At 41.8% G+C, this 17,361-nt stretch overlaps 1 protein-coding gene across 6 annotated transcripts in view; it reads right to left on the reverse strand.

Moving 5' to 3' along the window:
• Apba1 (amyloid beta precursor protein binding family A member 1) overlaps positions 1 to 17,361 on the reverse strand; it is a 205,104-nt gene that overhangs the window by 26,714 nt on the left and 161,029 nt on the right. For all 6 annotated transcript variants that reach the window (XM_074052005.1, XM_074052007.1, XM_074052006.1 and 3 more), the window contains 2 exons: positions 13,689 to 13,728; positions 10,602 to 10,747 (listed from right to left, as the gene is read on the reverse strand). In XM_074052005.1, coding sequence (XP_073908106.1) covers positions 10,602 to 10,747; positions 13,689 to 13,728 — 186 coding nt within the window. The remainder of the gene's footprint in view (positions 1 to 10,601; positions 10,748 to 13,688; positions 13,729 to 17,361) is intronic.

Here is a 17,361-nt window from a genome sequence, read left to right on the forward strand (position 1 = left end):
CACTCAGGACTTCATTCGTATCTCTTCTTTTAAGAGGTGTCTATTTAGATCTTTTGCCTATTTTGTTGTTGTCCGGGGGCGGGGGAGGTGGTGTTTATAATATTGCCCAGACTGGTCCTGAATTCCTAGGCTCTAGCAATCTTCCTGCCTTAGCTGCCTGAGTAGCTATGAGGACAGGTGCTTGCTATTATGCCTGGCTGCCTATGTTTAATTTTGTATTTTGGCTACTCTCTGTGAGATGAATACCTGGCACACACTTTCTGTACGTCTTCTCTTCACTCTTGCTTTCTTTGTTGTGCAGAAGATTTAGTTGGATGTAATCCCATTTGTCAACTCTTGCTTTCGGGATCCTATCCAAAAAAATCAGTCATCACCAATGTCCTAAAGTGTTCCCCCTATGTTTTCTTCAAGTAGTTCCAGAGTTTCAATTAGGTCTCTGATCCATCTTGAGCCGATTTTTGTACAGGGAGAGACATGGAACAAGTTTCAGTTTCTGCATGAGCCATGTCCAGCTTCCCCAGCTCCATTTATTGGAGAGGCTGTTCTTCCACCTGTGTCAACAATCATTTGGCTGTAGATGGTGGGCTTATTTCTACAATCTGTTCTGTTTCACTGGTCTCTTTGTTGTGCTCTTTTGGTTACCATGGCACTGGACAATGTGATGTCTTGAAACCCCTATACTGATACCCCAACTTTGTTCTTTCTACTCAAGATTGCTTCGGCTACTCAGTCTTTTGTGCTTTTATATGAATTTTAGGATGGTTGTTTCTAGTCCCGTGAGGAATGGCATTGGCATTTGATGGGAATTACACTCAATCTGTAAATTGCTTTGGGCAGTATGGACATTTCAACAGTATTAATTCTTCCAACCCAAGAATATGGGAGTACTTTTCATTTGTTGTGTGTCTTCAATTTCATTCATGTGTCATAATTTTCATTGTAGAGGCCTTTCAGCCCCTTTCTTAAATTTCCAGGTTTTTATTTTTTTTGTAGATGCTGTGGATGGAACTGCTTTCATGGTTTCTCAGCAAACCTGTCACTGGTGTATAGAAAAGCTTCCGATTCTGTATTTAGTTACTTTACTGAATTTTTTTTATCAGTTCTAATAGTCTTTTCATGGAATCTTTAGGTTTTTCTATGTATAGATTTCTATCATGTATAAACAAGGATAATTTGACTTCCTCCCTTTCTATTTGGATGTATTTTCTTTCTGTTGCCTAACTGTTCTGGATAAAACTTTCAGAATTATATTGAATTAGAGTAGTGAGAGTGGGCCCCCTTGTCTTGGTCCTGATCTTGGGGGAAATGCTTTCAGTTTTCCCCCAGTCATGGCCCACACTATTCACTCACAAGCATGTTTTTCAGTCTTCATGTATTTGGATAATTTTTAAAATTTTACTTGTCACTGACTTCCAGTTTTATTCCATTGTGGTCAGAAAAGATATAGGATATGGTTTTTAAAAAATTGTATTTATTCAAACTTATTCCATAGTCTAATACATGTTCAGTTTTAGAGAAAGTTCTATGCACTAATGAAAAGAATGTGTTCAGCAGCTGTTGGATGGAATGTCCTGTAAATGTCTGTTAAATTACACTATAGATGAAATAGACTTAGCGCCAGTATTTCATTGCTGATATTTTTTGTCTGGATGATCTGTCCATTGATGAAAGTGGGGTGTTGAAATTCCCCACTATTATTGCATTGGATCCTGTCTCTTTATGTAAAATAGTGTTGGTTTTAATAAAATTGGGTGCTTTGAGATTAGGTGCACAAACATCTATAACCATTATATCTTTGTGGTCTGATGGTTTAGTATATTTCTAATGCTTGGTTCTTTTTGTCTTTTGTATAGCAACTCTTCTAGAAGGAATTATATTTTCCTATGAGTTAATGATAGTTATCTTTCTTCCACTTCTGGAAGTAGGACTCTTAGGTGTCTTTGGTAAGACTGGTCTGGTGATCATGAATCCCTGCTTATCTTGGATGGTCTTAATTTCTCCTTCATTCCTGGAGGATGGCCTTGCTGGGTATAGTAATCTTGGTTGGCATGTATTTTCTTTTCAGGACTTAGACTATGACATTCCATCCCTTCACGATATGCAGGGTTTCTGCTGAGACATCTAATGGAGATGCTCTTAAAGTCACATGGTACTTTTCTCTCACAGATTTTGAAAGTCCTCCTTTGTCTTGGACTTTTGACAATGTGACTAAACTATGCTGTGGTAAATACCTTTTCTGGTCATGTGCATTAGGCCTCTATAATTATCCTCCATAAGCCTCTTATACTTGTCATATATCTGTCCATATCTTTCTGAAGATAAGGAAAGTTTTGTGCTATTACTTCATTGAATAGGTTTCCTGTGCCCTTAACCTTTATTTCCTCACCTTTGGGTATTCCAAAGATGGAGATATATGTTCATTTAACATGTTGTTGTTTTGTTTGAAACAGATGTAGCCTAGGCTGGGCTTGAAGTTGCGATCTTCCTGTATCAGCCTTCCTAGTGTTAGGATTACAGGCATGTGTTACTATGTCCAGCTCCCAAAGGTCTTGGATGCCTTCTTCTTCCTTTCCTTCCTTTATATTTTCAAAGACCTGTCTTCATATTCAGATATTATTTCTTCCATTTGATCTAGTCTCTGGTTGAATCTTTGAAATGCATTTTTTAAATTTACATTTTCCGTTTGGTAGTTTTTCAAAATCTCTTTGAATTTCTCATTCATATCCTATGTTTTATTCCTAATTTGTTTTCTGATATTCTCTTGGATCTCACTGAGCTTTTCTTTATAACCATTAAGCTTTTACATTCTTTATCTATTTGATTTCTTTGGAATCTGCTGCTAGAGAGTCATGTTCTTTTGGAGGTGTCATATTACCCTGCATTTTCATATGTTCCTACATTGAGTTTCGTGCATCTGGTGGATCAGGTACTCTGCCACTCTTATGGATGGCCTTCTTGGTAAGTGGCTTATCCTGAAGTGAGTTTCCTAGGCATTGTTGGATTTATTACCACTTGGGCACCTTAGTGTAGTCTCCCTGCAGCTTCCTTTGGCTATGATTACTGGTTCTGTGCATAGCATGTGCTGTATCAGAGATGGAGAGACTGAAGGAGTTAGGACATTAGCAGTTCAGGCAGGTATGGTGTAGTGTGTGTGGGGTGCTCACTGTGTGGCTGAACCTACCAGGGGAGTGGTGTCCCTATTGGGTGAGGGAGTTTCAGCAGAAAATATTGATGTGAGCTCTGCTTACCGGTAGTGGCGAGAGGCCTGAAGCATTCATCCTCTGATCTGTTAGTAGTTCCAACCCAAACTTTACATGGTGGGAGAGAGTGACAAGAACCACAGACCTGTTCTGTGGTGCTCACACCCAATCCTGACAGCAGTACATTTCAGACAAGGTGTGGGGCACTGGGAACAGTGGGGGTGGGATGGGAACAGAAGCTCTGGTGTCTTTCTCTGCCACTATTGTGAGAGCACCCAACCAGGAGTGAGATCTGGGCCCCTCCTAGCCTTGCATGCCAAGGACAACGGTTGGGGCTGCCTGCCCTCACCTAATCCTTCACTCCTGTAGCTATACTGAGTGAGCAGGACCATGCCTTAGCAGGGCAAAGTTCCCTTTGAGGCATCCTTTGGCTATGCATACCTGAGGGTGACAGCCATACAGTTGCTTAGGCCCCCTCAGCACACCTGTATGGGCAGAAGTGGAACCACTGTACCGTGCTCCACACTGGGAGAGGCAGGCAGTGAGAGCATGCTCTGCAATAGCTCTTGCCTACAGTCCTGGCACTGGTGAGAGTCCACACACGGATGGCCAAGCTCAGCCTCAGACGGCATGCTCCCTTATGTCCCAGTTCTTGAAAGTGGCAGTTTCTGTTTCCATCCGTGTCACAACACATCCTCAACAATGCAAGGCACCCACTGAACTTGAGTCATTCACTCTATTGGGCCTTGCTGAGTTGTCAAGGCAGCCACCCACTGACCCAGGTCAGTGGAATGTCTGTGGGTTCCCAGAGATCGGAATGTGCAGGGTTTTGACTTCTAAATCCATCCAAATTCAGGCAGTAGCTTCCTTTTCAGAATGACTCCTGGCAACAGCACCCTGGGCGTTCTCTGGGAGGTGATGTGAGATCTTTTTCTGAAGCACAGCTAATGTGCAGATTTCAGGTTACTTATCTAGCCTATGAGGACTATGTAACTTTCTGCTAGCTCGGATTTCCAGCATTTGCACCAATAGTTTGCCGAGACTCTCTCAACTTTCTGCCCTTACCCCTGCAAAGGGGAGATCCCCTATCCCCTGGCCATAGCCTGGGTAGCAGATGCTGAGGTATTTTGTTTCTCTTACTATGCTATTGTCCCATGTCTCAGAATCTTACACGGTTCCAGACTCTCTCCTGATGATTTCCAGTGTTCTCTCATGGTCACTCACATCAAAATGCAGCCACACCCATCACTTTGGTTCTTCTTTGTGGAGGAGGAGGTGATCACTGGCCACCACTATTCAGCCCATCTTGAAAAATCCCTTCTCAGAGCCTTTAGCAGGAAAACAAACTCATGTGGCAAATATCCAAGAAGGAGATCTGTTTTGCAGTGTTTCTGGAATGCATTTGCCAAGGGAACCCTATCAGTGACAAGCACTTGGCTTGACTAGAATGCTTCTCGGTGCTGGCTGGCAGGGATGCACAGCTCTACTGCTCTTTAGGATCTCCTGCAGGGTTTCTGAATACAGATTCCTAGGCCTCACCTTCTGAGTTTCTGACTCAGTAGGTTTGGTGAATTTGTGTTTCTAACAAGTTCTCAGACAATGCTAATGCTACTGGTTCTGTGACCACCCTTTGAGACCACTGTTGTAATATATTTGTAAGGTATAGGGAGGTGTGTGCACATGTGCATGTGTAGTCAGGTCTTTCTGGAAGGACAGTATTGCTTTGAAGAAATGATGTGCAACAAAGGCAGAAAATACACATTAGGGAGGGACCATCCAAAGATGGGGGAAAAACTAATAGCAGGTGTCTTCTAATTCTGCTACTGTGTTTAGACATATCTTCCTGCCTTGCTCCTTTTCCTTGAAACACAGTCTTGCTTTCTTTGTAGCCCAGGCTGGCCTTGAACTCACAATTTTCCTGCCTGTGCTTTCCACTTCCCAAGAGCTGAGATTATAGGCATGAACCACCATGCCCAACTAAAGACTTTTTGGTAGACATGTTTTATTCCTTATATTTTGGTAGATGGAATAGGCTTTTAGTTCTATTCCTCAGTTTGGCTTGTAGTAATGCTAAGTATTTTTGGCTCCTTTTATTAGACTGCAAGTTTCTCATGGTCAAGGCCTGTATATTGATTAACTTTTATTGCTAAAATGCCCATCACAGGAGTCTTCATACAGACAGTTTGCTTTTGGGCTAACTTCTTTATCTTAGTAGAAAATGCCTGATCAAACCACAGATCTAAATGTTCTCTCAATGTGGCAAATAAATCTGTAAACTTTTTGTTAAATTAAGAAAAAAGTATAAATCCAATGAGCAACGTTTAGTTCTAGCACACAGTTATGTGAGTGACAGACACCATGATCAACAAACTGAACACAAATTACAGACTGCTTTAAAATGGAAACTTCAGTGTCAGTGTCTATTTAGAAAAAGCACCATGAATACCAAGATGTGTTCACAACCCTCTGGTAAAGCACAGAAACACAGGAAGGAGAGGGGACAGAATGAGGGTCCCTGCAGGGAGTGAAGGAAGGGTAAGGAATCAGAAAACAAAGGAGAAAACTATTGCATCCTTGGTGTAGGTGAAAGTATCAAATCAGAAATTAGTAATTAGCCTGGGGCTAAGGGACACTGCAAAATAAATCACTGGAACTTTTCTTTTTCCTTTCTTCCTGATGGACACCATAAAATCTGTAGCCTTGCTATGCTCTGTGTCTATTCTGCTGAAGTGGCCTCAATCACTTGTTCCTGTGGTACCAGCTCCCTTAGAGAGCAGTGTCTCCCAGGCAAGGAGGGCACCACAGTGCAAGCTCCACCAGGGCCCCTCCCAACTGCTTGAGATCATTGCTCTCCTCTGCATGTCACGAAGTCTGTGCCCGCTCCCTGACACAGCCACTTTCTGGGGGTGCTGGAATAAATGGCTGTCTCCACTTACATCCGAAAAGGCTTCCGGCTGTGTGCCACGTCAAGCAATCTGACAAGCATTTAAATGGATGTAAAAAGAACACCAAGTGGAAAATATTTAATGACAGGCAACAGTTTCTTCCAATGCATAGAAGCACATTGTAAAATGATACTCATAAGTTATAAATGAAACGTAACCATTTAATTTTACCACTCTATAATGAATTCCTCACACTAGAGTAATTTACTTGTAAAAATAAGTACATGTTTTCCAAATGCCTACTCTGCTCTCAAGGCAGGTCTAAAATGTATTAATAATCAGTCAGCCTCAATCTTGCTTGTCTTGATAGAGCCATCTAATTTTAAGTTCAAATGAACAATGGAACTTCTGGGTACTGATCCCTGGGAAGCTTCAGAGTAAAATTTCTGATTTCTCATGAGGAAGTTGGACTTCAAGGGCAAAAGAACACTGTCAGACACTGCTGTGAAAATAAGGAAACATCATTCGGTACACAACTGGCCCCAGAGGGGATGTGGAACAGGGATGCTGCAGTTTTCCATGCAAGTTTGTGCCCACCTTCCCCCTGTCAGGCCATCTGGTCCTACCTAAGGGTCATAAGGACAGTAGGAAGACACAGACATTCATCTGCAGGTGTCCAGTGTTACCAGAAGGCAAAAAGACAAGGTACTCCAGAATAATTCCCAAATCTCAAGATTTTGGGAACTTTGGTGGGTAGAACCTAGGAGAAATTAACCTCACCTGAGTGGGTCCTGGCTGCAGTCCTTGGTGGAGATAAAACTCTATTTGCCTCTGGCCCAGGAAATGCCTGGGAAATGCCTCTACATACTTCCAACCACACCTTGCAGAGGTGGTCCCATTAGTGAGGCATGCCAGGTCCTTGTCCTCCATTGGCCCTGGGAAGCTAATGGCCTTGCCTACCTGGGAGACTCAGTGCTGTACAGTGTCTGCAGAACACAAGGAAGTACAACTTTGTCCTTATGGCCTCTGTATGGGACTCTGCCTGAAAGGCAGCTTGTTTTCTCCCAAGAGGTCTATGTGGTGGTGGTCTGAAAGCTGTGCCTGAGAAATCTGTTGCCATGAATGTCACCTCTTCTGGGTAAAGGAAAAACAGTTACGAGAAATTAGGCCAGGTGCTATGGCTTGGATTGTTTCCCAAAGGCCCATGTGTTAAAGGTTTGGTCACCAATCCATGACATTATTGGAAGGAGGAGGAACCACCTAGTGGAAGGAAGGTAGGTCACTTGGGCGTGTGTCCTCGAAAGGGATATTGAGACCCTGACCCCTCTTCTCTCTTTGCTTCCTGGCTGTCACAGGAGAGCAGCCTGTGAATGTGGGGAGTTGGAAGTTTGGAGATATAGAATAGAGAAGTCACAGACTTCTATAAACAGAGCTTAGGCTAGTTCTAGTGATAGCTCTGAGGACCAGAGTGCTGACAAGAGTGTGAACAATGAAAGACCACACTCCTGAGGTTCCAAATGGGAATGAGGGCTCTTTTAGGAACTGGACCACAGGCCACACGTGTTACATTCTTGCAAATTATTTGTCTACATTTTGCCTGTTCCTCAAGATTTTTGTGAGGCTGAGTATAAAGGTGATGAACCAATTAATTTTGCAGAAGTTATTTTGAGGCAGGCTACCATTTTTAAGGTTGTTACATGGGTATTGCTAATTGCCCTTAGTCAAGTTGACAGTCAAGAATGGGAAGCAAGAGTGGAAAGATTTGAAAAACCTGCAGTTTGGTCTGAAATGCCTATATGTAAAGTTGGTGTTAAGGAAGATATGACATGATTCCTAAAGATATTAGCTCTGTTAAAAAGGAGTCCAGTACTTTTCATAGGACAATAGGAAAGATGTTTTGAGTGCATCTCAGCAATCAGCAAGCTCAAGGATCTAAAAGTGTAAACTCATTTTAAAGACTTCCCCCTGAGAGAAAGGGATGCTGGGGTACCCTGCTCACTAGGAAGTTGTTTCCCTAGGATTCATACCACCAGGTTCAGCTGCCCAGGTGCTGCTGTAGCCATGGTGCAAGAGGGCCTGGCTCTTGCTCAAGTTGGTGCTGTATCTGCTTTGTCCATGTGATGCCGTTTCCTCAGGCATGCAAAATATAAGAGTTATGGGAGCAAGGAGGCTTCCCCACAGACCTCAAAGGAAAGTCTGGCAGGCTATGCAGTGTTTAGCAGGGTCAGATTCCCTGTGGGCAGCTCCTGAGACAGTAAAGCATGAAGCTGTGAGAGTAAAGCCAAAGATACAATGGAGACCCCAGAAACATGGACAGTTTGCTGAGGAAAGTTTCTGGCAATGAGCATAGCCAACCCAAGAGAGGGGCCACAGGGCCAGGGCTGCGCCCAAGCACTTTAAAGATGCTCACGCCACCCTCTGACCCAGGTGCTGGATGTGAACCTGTGAGAGTTAACGTTTTCCCTGCTGGGTTGTCATCTTGTTTTGGTTCGAATCCTCCTTGCTATTTTTCTCCCTTTTGGAATGGGAATGTTTACTCTGGTGTTATTGTATGTTAGAAGTATGTAACGTGCTTTTTGATTTTTATAGGAAGGTTGGAGGCATGGTTCATGTGGTAAAGCACTTGCCTAAATTGAAATCCACATTCTGCCCAAAATAATTTGATTTTTACAAAGGGCTCATAGCTCAGAGTTTGCCTTGAGTCTCAGAAGAGTCTTTGGGCTTAGGCTTTTATTATTAATATTATTTTTTGTGGTACTGGGGGTCAAACTCAGGGCTTCCTACATGCTAGGCAAGCACTCTAACCACATCCTCTGCTTGAACTTTTGATCAATATGGAGGCTGCTGAGACTTTGGGGGAAGTAATTAATTAGTGCCTTTTTAATTGTATGCAAGATAGTTATGTTAAGAGAAATTATGCCCTTGTTAATTCCTTTATTTTGAGATTAAGTATGAAATATATAAGGAGACATTTTTCGGGTGTCAAGTTCAGAAGGTAATGGTTAATGGTTAATTTGGACTGTCAACTTGATTGGATTGAGAGAGGAGTTGGTAATGCACGTCTCTGGCTGTGAGGGTCTTTCTAGAGAGAACTGGCAGGCCTCCCTGGTGGTCTAGTGGTTAGGATTCGGTGCTCTCTCAGAGAGGATAGGCAATTGGGCAGCACCATCCAATAGGGTGGGCTCCCAGATGGAACAAAAGGGGAAGGAGAAAGCCTGTCAGTGCAAGCATATCCTCTTGCTCCCTCGCTGCTGCCTGGCTGCCATGAGGTGAGCAACTCTGCTCCACCATGCTCTTCTATGAGGGAGTTCTGCCTCACCACAACAATTATAAACACACCCACAGCTCAAAATCATCATAATTATGGCAGCTTATGACAAGCAGTGGAAATACGTTTGCTTTTCACCACATGGAAAATCCTGGACACAGACTATCAGAGTAAGCCTCAGGAAAGAGGCCGGGATCAAGGATCAACCACTTCTCCCCTGCAAGGGATTCTCTCAGTTGTTGGTCCCCTTTCCATTCTGCCTCTCAGGCCTCCCTGCACTCCTGTGGCACTTTGTATCTGGTATTCTGGAGTACACTGTGCTGCCTTGAGTCCTCATCTCTTCTGTACTATTGAGCTTATGGGTAAGGATCTCACTTCATCAATTGCTATTTTTTTCTCCCTTCTAAGACCATGCACACAAAGTACTCAAGAAGTATTTTCCTGTTATCAACAGATTAAGGACTTTCATTCCTCATTACCACACCAAGATGCACTTTGGGAATGTGTGAGAGAAAGTATGAAAAAGGGAATGGCTCCTTCTGGGAGGAATCAATTTTAACCAGTTGAAACTGGATAAAGCTAATCTTGATGAGTCCTAACTTATCTCAAATTGCTGGAAATGTGTAGTTCTATGTTGTGGGCTGCAGTGGTTTTAGGTGATGGGCCCAGCAGGCTTCCATTGTGCCACTCTAAGAATGAATGCACATTAAGTGTTTCTGGTAATTCTAGGTGGTTTGTGCCATCATGATGAAGATTCTAGAGCTTTACATTTCCATAGTATTGGAGCAGTTTTGGCTGGTTCAAACTGGGTTAACCTTACACTGACTTGTTTAGACTACCCAGGTTAGATATGATCAAATTGTTCATTTTACTTAAAGCAAGCAAGTTCAAACAATGCCCTAGTTTGAACCAACTCTACCAAGAATGCTTAAGTCTCTGGTCACCAGTTGTCAGTGGAAATCCTCTGCTATACTTCACATTTGAGATATAATACTCCAAATTTCTCATTATATCAACTTCTTGAAGTCTATGGTCACATGTACTTTTTCTTAAGAAAGTATGAGCTAAAGAGTTTTATTTAAAGACTCCAGTACACATTGGAAATCTTCTGTTTAGACTGTTAGCAGGAACATGGCATGTCCTGTCTGTGATGTTATCTCAACACACTGTAACCTTGGACTAGACACAGAGCTATGGAGGATGCCGGGGACTGCTTGGGTGCCTGCAGCTGCACACAATCCCCCTTACCTTGATCCTGCTTACTGCCTCCTGGGCCTGCATCATGCGTACATTTTTGGAGGGGGTTTTGTCTGACAGAAGCTGGGTGGAGCCAAGGTAATTGGCGGCAAAAATGATTCCATCAATCAAGTCTTCAGGGTCACAAGGTCCAGGAACTGTAACATATAAAATCACAGTAGTGAATCACACCCCACAGGGTCTCCCCCACCCTCCCCTGACACAGGTGGTTAGCCTGCTAGTCTGAGGTATCCATCTGCCTGCACTCGCCCTCCAGTTTTAGAATCATTTACATCACCCTAGTGATTTACTGTGAGAAATGCTGCAAGTATTTACTTAAATATGAAACAAAGTCCAGTGATAAAGAATGTTGTTTCTCCTGTTAAGACTGCCATCTCTTTGGGGACAAGGACCATGTCATATTCATCTGTATCTTAGTCTCCGTCACCTCATAGACATCAAGATGTTTGCTAGGTAAATGGTTAGGTGACTAGAAGGCCGTCTTATTGGAAAATATCAGAAAAAAACCCAGTATTTGTTTCAGAATATCTGGATTCCTAAAATAGCGTCTGATCACAATTCTGCAAAACATAACATTATCCCAAAGCCCTGGTCCCATGCTGCCAATTTAAAGGCCATTACGTCCCTGGAAAAATCATAACTGATTGTTCTTATTCATCAGCCTAGTAAATCTGTATCGTTTAAATGGGCATCTCATTCTAACCACAGTCACCTGGTAAACTGTACCCCAAATTAAAATATATTTTCTTTGAGCACCAAATCTGGGGAGGCTAAAATATAAAATTTTATATTTTGAAACCTTGGGGTGTTAAAGTAAGTAATCTGAAGTGGTTTTTATTTTCATCTTACCCATCTAGCTCATTTTGAGGTTACACTGCGACTCCTCCACAATAAGCTGCTTTTCCAGGGTACAGACTTAAAATAATCTAGTCATTTTTCTGAAACTAAGGTGGTAGTCAAAGTGTTTTAGGAAGGACCTTTACAACACATCTGCATACTAATTAAATAAGGAACCTGTTATATGTCTCATCTTTACAGGGAAGACTTGTGGACAAACACTGTCAGTGGTGCTCTGCCTCCCTTACACACCAGGAATTGACATGCTTCCCAACAGCTGGCATGGTTCCCACCCTGAACCGTCTATAGATGCGAGAAGGATTCAGGTTATTTACAATGTACAGTTTTAGTTGTATAGCAAGGAAACACTAATCTACTGACAGCTTTGGACCTACATTATGTTCTAATAAGGTATAAGATTATCAGTTTTGTGTAAGTTTCTAATGATGGATTTACACTAATACTTAAAATTTTTATTTTTGGTGGTACTGGCATTTGAACTTGGATCCTCATGTTTGCTAGGCAGGTGCTCTGCCACTTAAGCTCCCCCCTTTTTTTTGCTTTTTAGTTATTTTTCAAATAGAGTCTCTCCTTTATGTCCAGGTTCAACTGGACTGCACTCTTTCTGTTTACGCTTCCCACAAAGCTGGGATGAAGGTACCTGCCACCATGCCCAGATTTTACTGTCTGAGATGGGGTTTTGCTACTTTTTTCTGGGCTGGCCTTGAGTCATGATCCTCCTGTTCTCTGTCTCCTTAGAAGCTAGATTCCATCATGTCTGATTGAACTCTACCATTGATAAGTGTCCCTTTTCAACCAAAATAAGTGTAAATGTGCAGGTATGTTTAAGAGCAATCTAAATATTTAAATGACTGTAAATGCCAAGCAGCTAAGGGACCCAGATATTGAACAAGTTTCAGATTTGATCTTATGCCATTTATCCTTCAGGGAAATTGACTACAACTGACACTCTGGAAACAAAGAAATCCTACATTCATAAGTTCACTTTAGGCTTGGTGGTGTTGTGCTTTTTTAAAAAATTGGAATGGGCATGGTGGTGCACACCTATAATCCCAAGTACTCAGGAGGATCTCAAGTTCCAGGGAAGCACAGGCAACACAGTGAAACCCTGTCTGAAAAAATGTTTTCTCATTAAAGCTATTATGATCCTGCATCAAAGGACTGCAGGTTTCATTGTGGCTTTTTGGAACATGCCTTTCCCTACCAAATTGCCTCACACAAAGGTTAATGCTGAGCCTGAAAATCCCAAGACCTAGAGGCTCTCTTGGAATCCAGAGCTGTAATAGAGAAAAGGATGCAAATAATTTATAGGGCACTCAGTAAAAAGCCCCAACTTGTTAGGCCAAAACTATGAGCTTGTCCTGGGCTTCAGGCCTGACTGAGGGGTGGGGGGCTCATGAAGGTTTATGATCCTGGTAACTTTTCCAGGTAGTGGACCACCAGCTGTTTATTCACAGGATCCAAAGGCTGGACACAGCCTCCTGAAGAAGCATCTCCCCTGGTACAGCATCAGTGCCACCTAGAGCCAGAGTGTGCTTCTGTGAATGAGTAATAGGCATTTGGGGGGAATAACCTCAAGCTAAGGTGCAAAGACTGAGCTGAGTTTTGGCCCCACTAGTCCTCTTAGCTGGGTTCATGGGTGCAGAACCCAGAGAGAACTGGTCCCAGAGAGAACTGTGCAGTAAGCCTAGCCCTACTACCCCTTGATGCCTCAGTTCTCTCAGGTATAACATGACAATAATAATAATAATAAAACTCGCTTTACAAGACTGGTGTGAGGATCTGACTAATTATTACATGTGTCGTGCTTAGAACAGTACCTGACAAAGGCTATTTGATAAATGTTACTGTTAATACAGTTCATCCAAGCAAGAGATAGGAAGGTCTTTCTTAGACAGAGGACCAAAATTTCTTCCCTAAAGTTCATTTCTATTTGAATTGTCCTCACAGGGTCAGAAGACTTGGATTTCATATCCAGTGTGACCACAATTAAGCTGTATGACATTGGTAAAAGCCCATGGCCTCACCTCTAGCCTCAGGTCTCATCACAGAGGTTCACAAGCTAGTGTACTTTTAGTCTAAAGTCTCACTGGGAATTTGTGGCCTTTCTTCCCCACTGTTTATTTTTTCTTTTTTTTAAATATCCCATGTTTTCAAGGCCCCAAATGCTAAAAGATTCATGAATGACTTAGTGCTCAATATTTTCTTTTCGGTTCTTACCTTCAACGTAGGTTGGGAATGAAGCCAAGCTTTTTCTTGACTGTAATTAAGACAAAGAGGTTTCAAAAAGGGCAAAGCATGATGAAATATGCATCCACACAATCATCCATGCAACATGAAAAATAAATACATCACCAGTGGCATTTGTTAACCAGTTATCGACTATTTTTCACCAGAGAAAGTATGGATAAACATACTCATTTATTTTTAAAGGTTAACTAAAACCCAGAGCAGTCCATTCAAATTTTAGATAATCTCAAACTACATTTAAAAATGTCCCACAAAGCAAAATCTACAATTAGCAATAAAAGGGCACAATTTATGTTAAGAATTTGTGTTCCATGGGAAAAACTGTTGATTAGTAACAAAACCAATAATATGACTGCACACTGAAATTAAAGATCTCCTTGGAGAATTTTATTCTAGGCCTTTACTATAAAGATCTCTGTTTAAAATGTGCTAATTTTTTCTCTTCCTTTCATCTCTTACTGACTTATTTCAGTTGAAATAAATTATACAAATATTGTATGCTTCCTTAAAATAAGAACACAAAAAAAGAATAAATTAAAAACCCTGGAGTTTCTTATACAAGTAATAACTCATAGCAGAGGCCAGTCTTCTAATATGACTGTTGGAAATGGGTGTAAAGAGCTAATTCTAGAACTTGACTGTGTAGCAGTTTAAATGCTAGCACTTAAAGGAGCAAAACTTGCCATAGGCTCCTTTCAGAAGTAATGTCCTAGACATAACTCTATGTGAGGTAAGAACAGTGAATAAGTTTCTGCTTTAAACAATAGCAGGATGTATAGATGATATGTCTGGGGTAGGTGATGCAAGCACTGGAGGAAAGCTCACACTAAAGACAAGAGTCCTTAAAATGAGCAAAAGATAGGGTTTACACAGCCAAGATTTTTATTGCTGAGAATCTACCAGAAGTATGTGATCATTATGCAGTATTTAAATGTATGCCTTTTAGAGAAGGGGCAGCTAGCCCACCATAGGTTGAGCTGCATACATGGATGCTCTGGGGTACCTGGTGGGCTAGAAGAGAGGGCTCAGGGTGAGGACTGGGATGAGATAGGAAGCAACTCCCCATCCTAGCACTTCACATGAAAATATAAGGGATGATTAATTTGGCTAATATCTGCCCAATATTCTAAAATTGTACTGTGAAAAATTGGGGGCATTTAAAACTAGGTTTCATTAAGACTTGAACTCAAGTCAGGACAGTGGCAAGAATTTCACACAAATCACAAAATAGGCCACACGGGCAATTTTTTAGTACACAAAATAGTACACACAGGGGCAGATGTGTTTGCTGGGATGAAATGGCTCCTCATCCCAAAGAAGTTGGGTCTTGTGGGCACCAGAAACAAAAGGTTACTGGCTGCTAATGCATTTATGGAAATACACAGCAAGTGCAAGCCAGGATATGCAGACAGAAGGAAAGAGAACTCTGACTTCAGCAGCACTCTACATTCATTTTACTTTCCACCTGCCTAGCTGAGCTAACTCTGACTGGTTTAAAGAACAAACAAACCCAAAACATAGCTTCATGGTATTCAGATGGGAGCTAGCTTCTTCACAAGGACCAAAGAGTTTAAAATTGTTTTTTCTCAACCATCTCCTGTCCTTGACCCCAGCAGCCAGAGTTGACTTTGATGAATCAAAATGGTTTAGTCTCCAAGACTAATCCAAGAAGTTAATTCAGATTTTTTCTTGGGCTACTTGGATACTTTTCTGAATTCTAATTTCAAAGACTATGTCCAGATTTTAGCAGAAGCTACAGAAGAATTAATTTAGTCTAGAGCTATAAAAACTACTATTTTATTTAGAGCTACAGCAGTAGGCATTTGGTACATTCACTTATGCTCTATTTATGAGCTCATGACTAGCTTTCTTTCATCTCTGGGGTAATACATTTTTTTTTTTTTACAAAAAAGTTTTGTGAAATGAAACAATCTCTAATTATTACACACAAAGAAGAGTTTCATCATTATTTCTAAGGATATGCAGAAACATGTGCAAGTCTTGTAGGAACTGAGAAACTGACAAATCTGCCTTGCTTATTATATCTGATGCATAATCAAAGGCTGAATGTTCAGATATCTGATTAGCTCTTTGTTTTCTTACACGTGCACTGAGATGAGCATCAGTTGACCATTAGCATTCAAGAATTGATTATAAAGTTGTGTTTAAGAAGGTAAAGGCCGAGAATGTTAGCAAGAACCATGTGTAGTCTGGAGGCCTGACAACTGGACTATGCAGTCCATATTCCATACAGTCTGTGGCCTGCAAGATCTCCACTCTTGAGGTAACAGATTCTGTGATATAAGACCCTGGTCCCCCAGGATCTCTGAATTCCAGTCCTATCTGGCCACTCACGAGCTCTAAGTTATTCACCATTTAACAGATGACAGCAATGGTATCTACCTCACGGAATGTCTTAAGGATCAAATGAGATATTGTGATTTGCTCTGCCTGGTGCTTACTTACAACACCATAAATACTTAATCAATAATAACCAATTCTGTTACCATTCCAGCTATCGCTCTTTTCTTCTTACTATTTGTCCTTAGTCATCCACACACTATGAATAAAGTCTGAAGCAAACAGAATGTGGGGAGCAGCACTGTCACTTGCTCCAGTGGCTTAGCGTCTGAGGACAAAATATATTTCCAATCTAAATTTTAACGCTGATGCCATTTCAAAGAAAGTTTCTCTATGTTTGCTAAACAAACATAATAATCACAAATACACTTCTCCCTCACATGAATAGTATGTATATTCTATGATACTTTATGGGTAAGCTTTGAAGCGATCTGTCACCCAGGTTAAAACAGATTGTTCCTTCCACTGCATTTAACATAAAATCATCAGCAAAGTGAAAGAACATGAGGCAATCCTGCTTATGTAGCTCACCTTTTTAACACGTCTCCTCAGTGTTGATGAGGAAGCATCCATATTTACAGCAAGCTGAGCCCTCACGGATTATTGGGTGGGCCAATATTTACATGATACTGGCCCACAAATAGGTTGGGTGGCTGTCACTTGGGTATAAAAGGACACCAGGTGCTAGCCAGAGAAGACAGAGGCTCCCCTCAGGAGCCCCAGACACCTCAGGAGGAGTCAATAGCATCTTCTCCCTTAAATAATCTCTGCCAGAGCTCAAAGTGTCCTCTGTAAGTAGGGCAAATGTACAACTTGTCCCAAAGGGTCACCTCAGAGCTGCTTTGTCCAGTAGACTCTAGCCACATATGGCTATTTAAGTTAATAAAAATGGAAAATTCAGTTCCTCAGTCCTGCTGGCCACATTTCAAGCATAGTCAATGAATACTGACTGGACAGTATAGAAGTAGAGCATCCTATCACTAGAAAGTCCTCTTGGCATCCCTGCTTTAGACAGAGCAGAGGGAAGCTCCAGTTACATAGTCAGTTAACATCCAGTACTGATAACAGAGTAAGCAGGGATGGCTCCCCAGGTATACTTCTTGGACAGCTGTTGTCACCTGCAATCACAACTGCCTATGCAAGGTATCAGAAGGCACCTAATGCCACGAGGAAGGATGCTGGTGAGTGGAATGTTTGATGTCAAACAGCTAATGCTGTCCAATAGAACTTTCTGCAATGATAATGCGACCTGCCCTGTCCACTTCAGCAGCCACTAGCCACA

This window comes from Castor canadensis, chromosome 13 (assembly GCF_047511655.1).
Source record: "Castor canadensis chromosome 13, mCasCan1.hap1v2, whole genome shotgun sequence".
NCBI classification, from domain to species: Eukaryota; Metazoa; Chordata; class Mammalia; order Rodentia; family Castoridae; genus Castor; species Castor canadensis.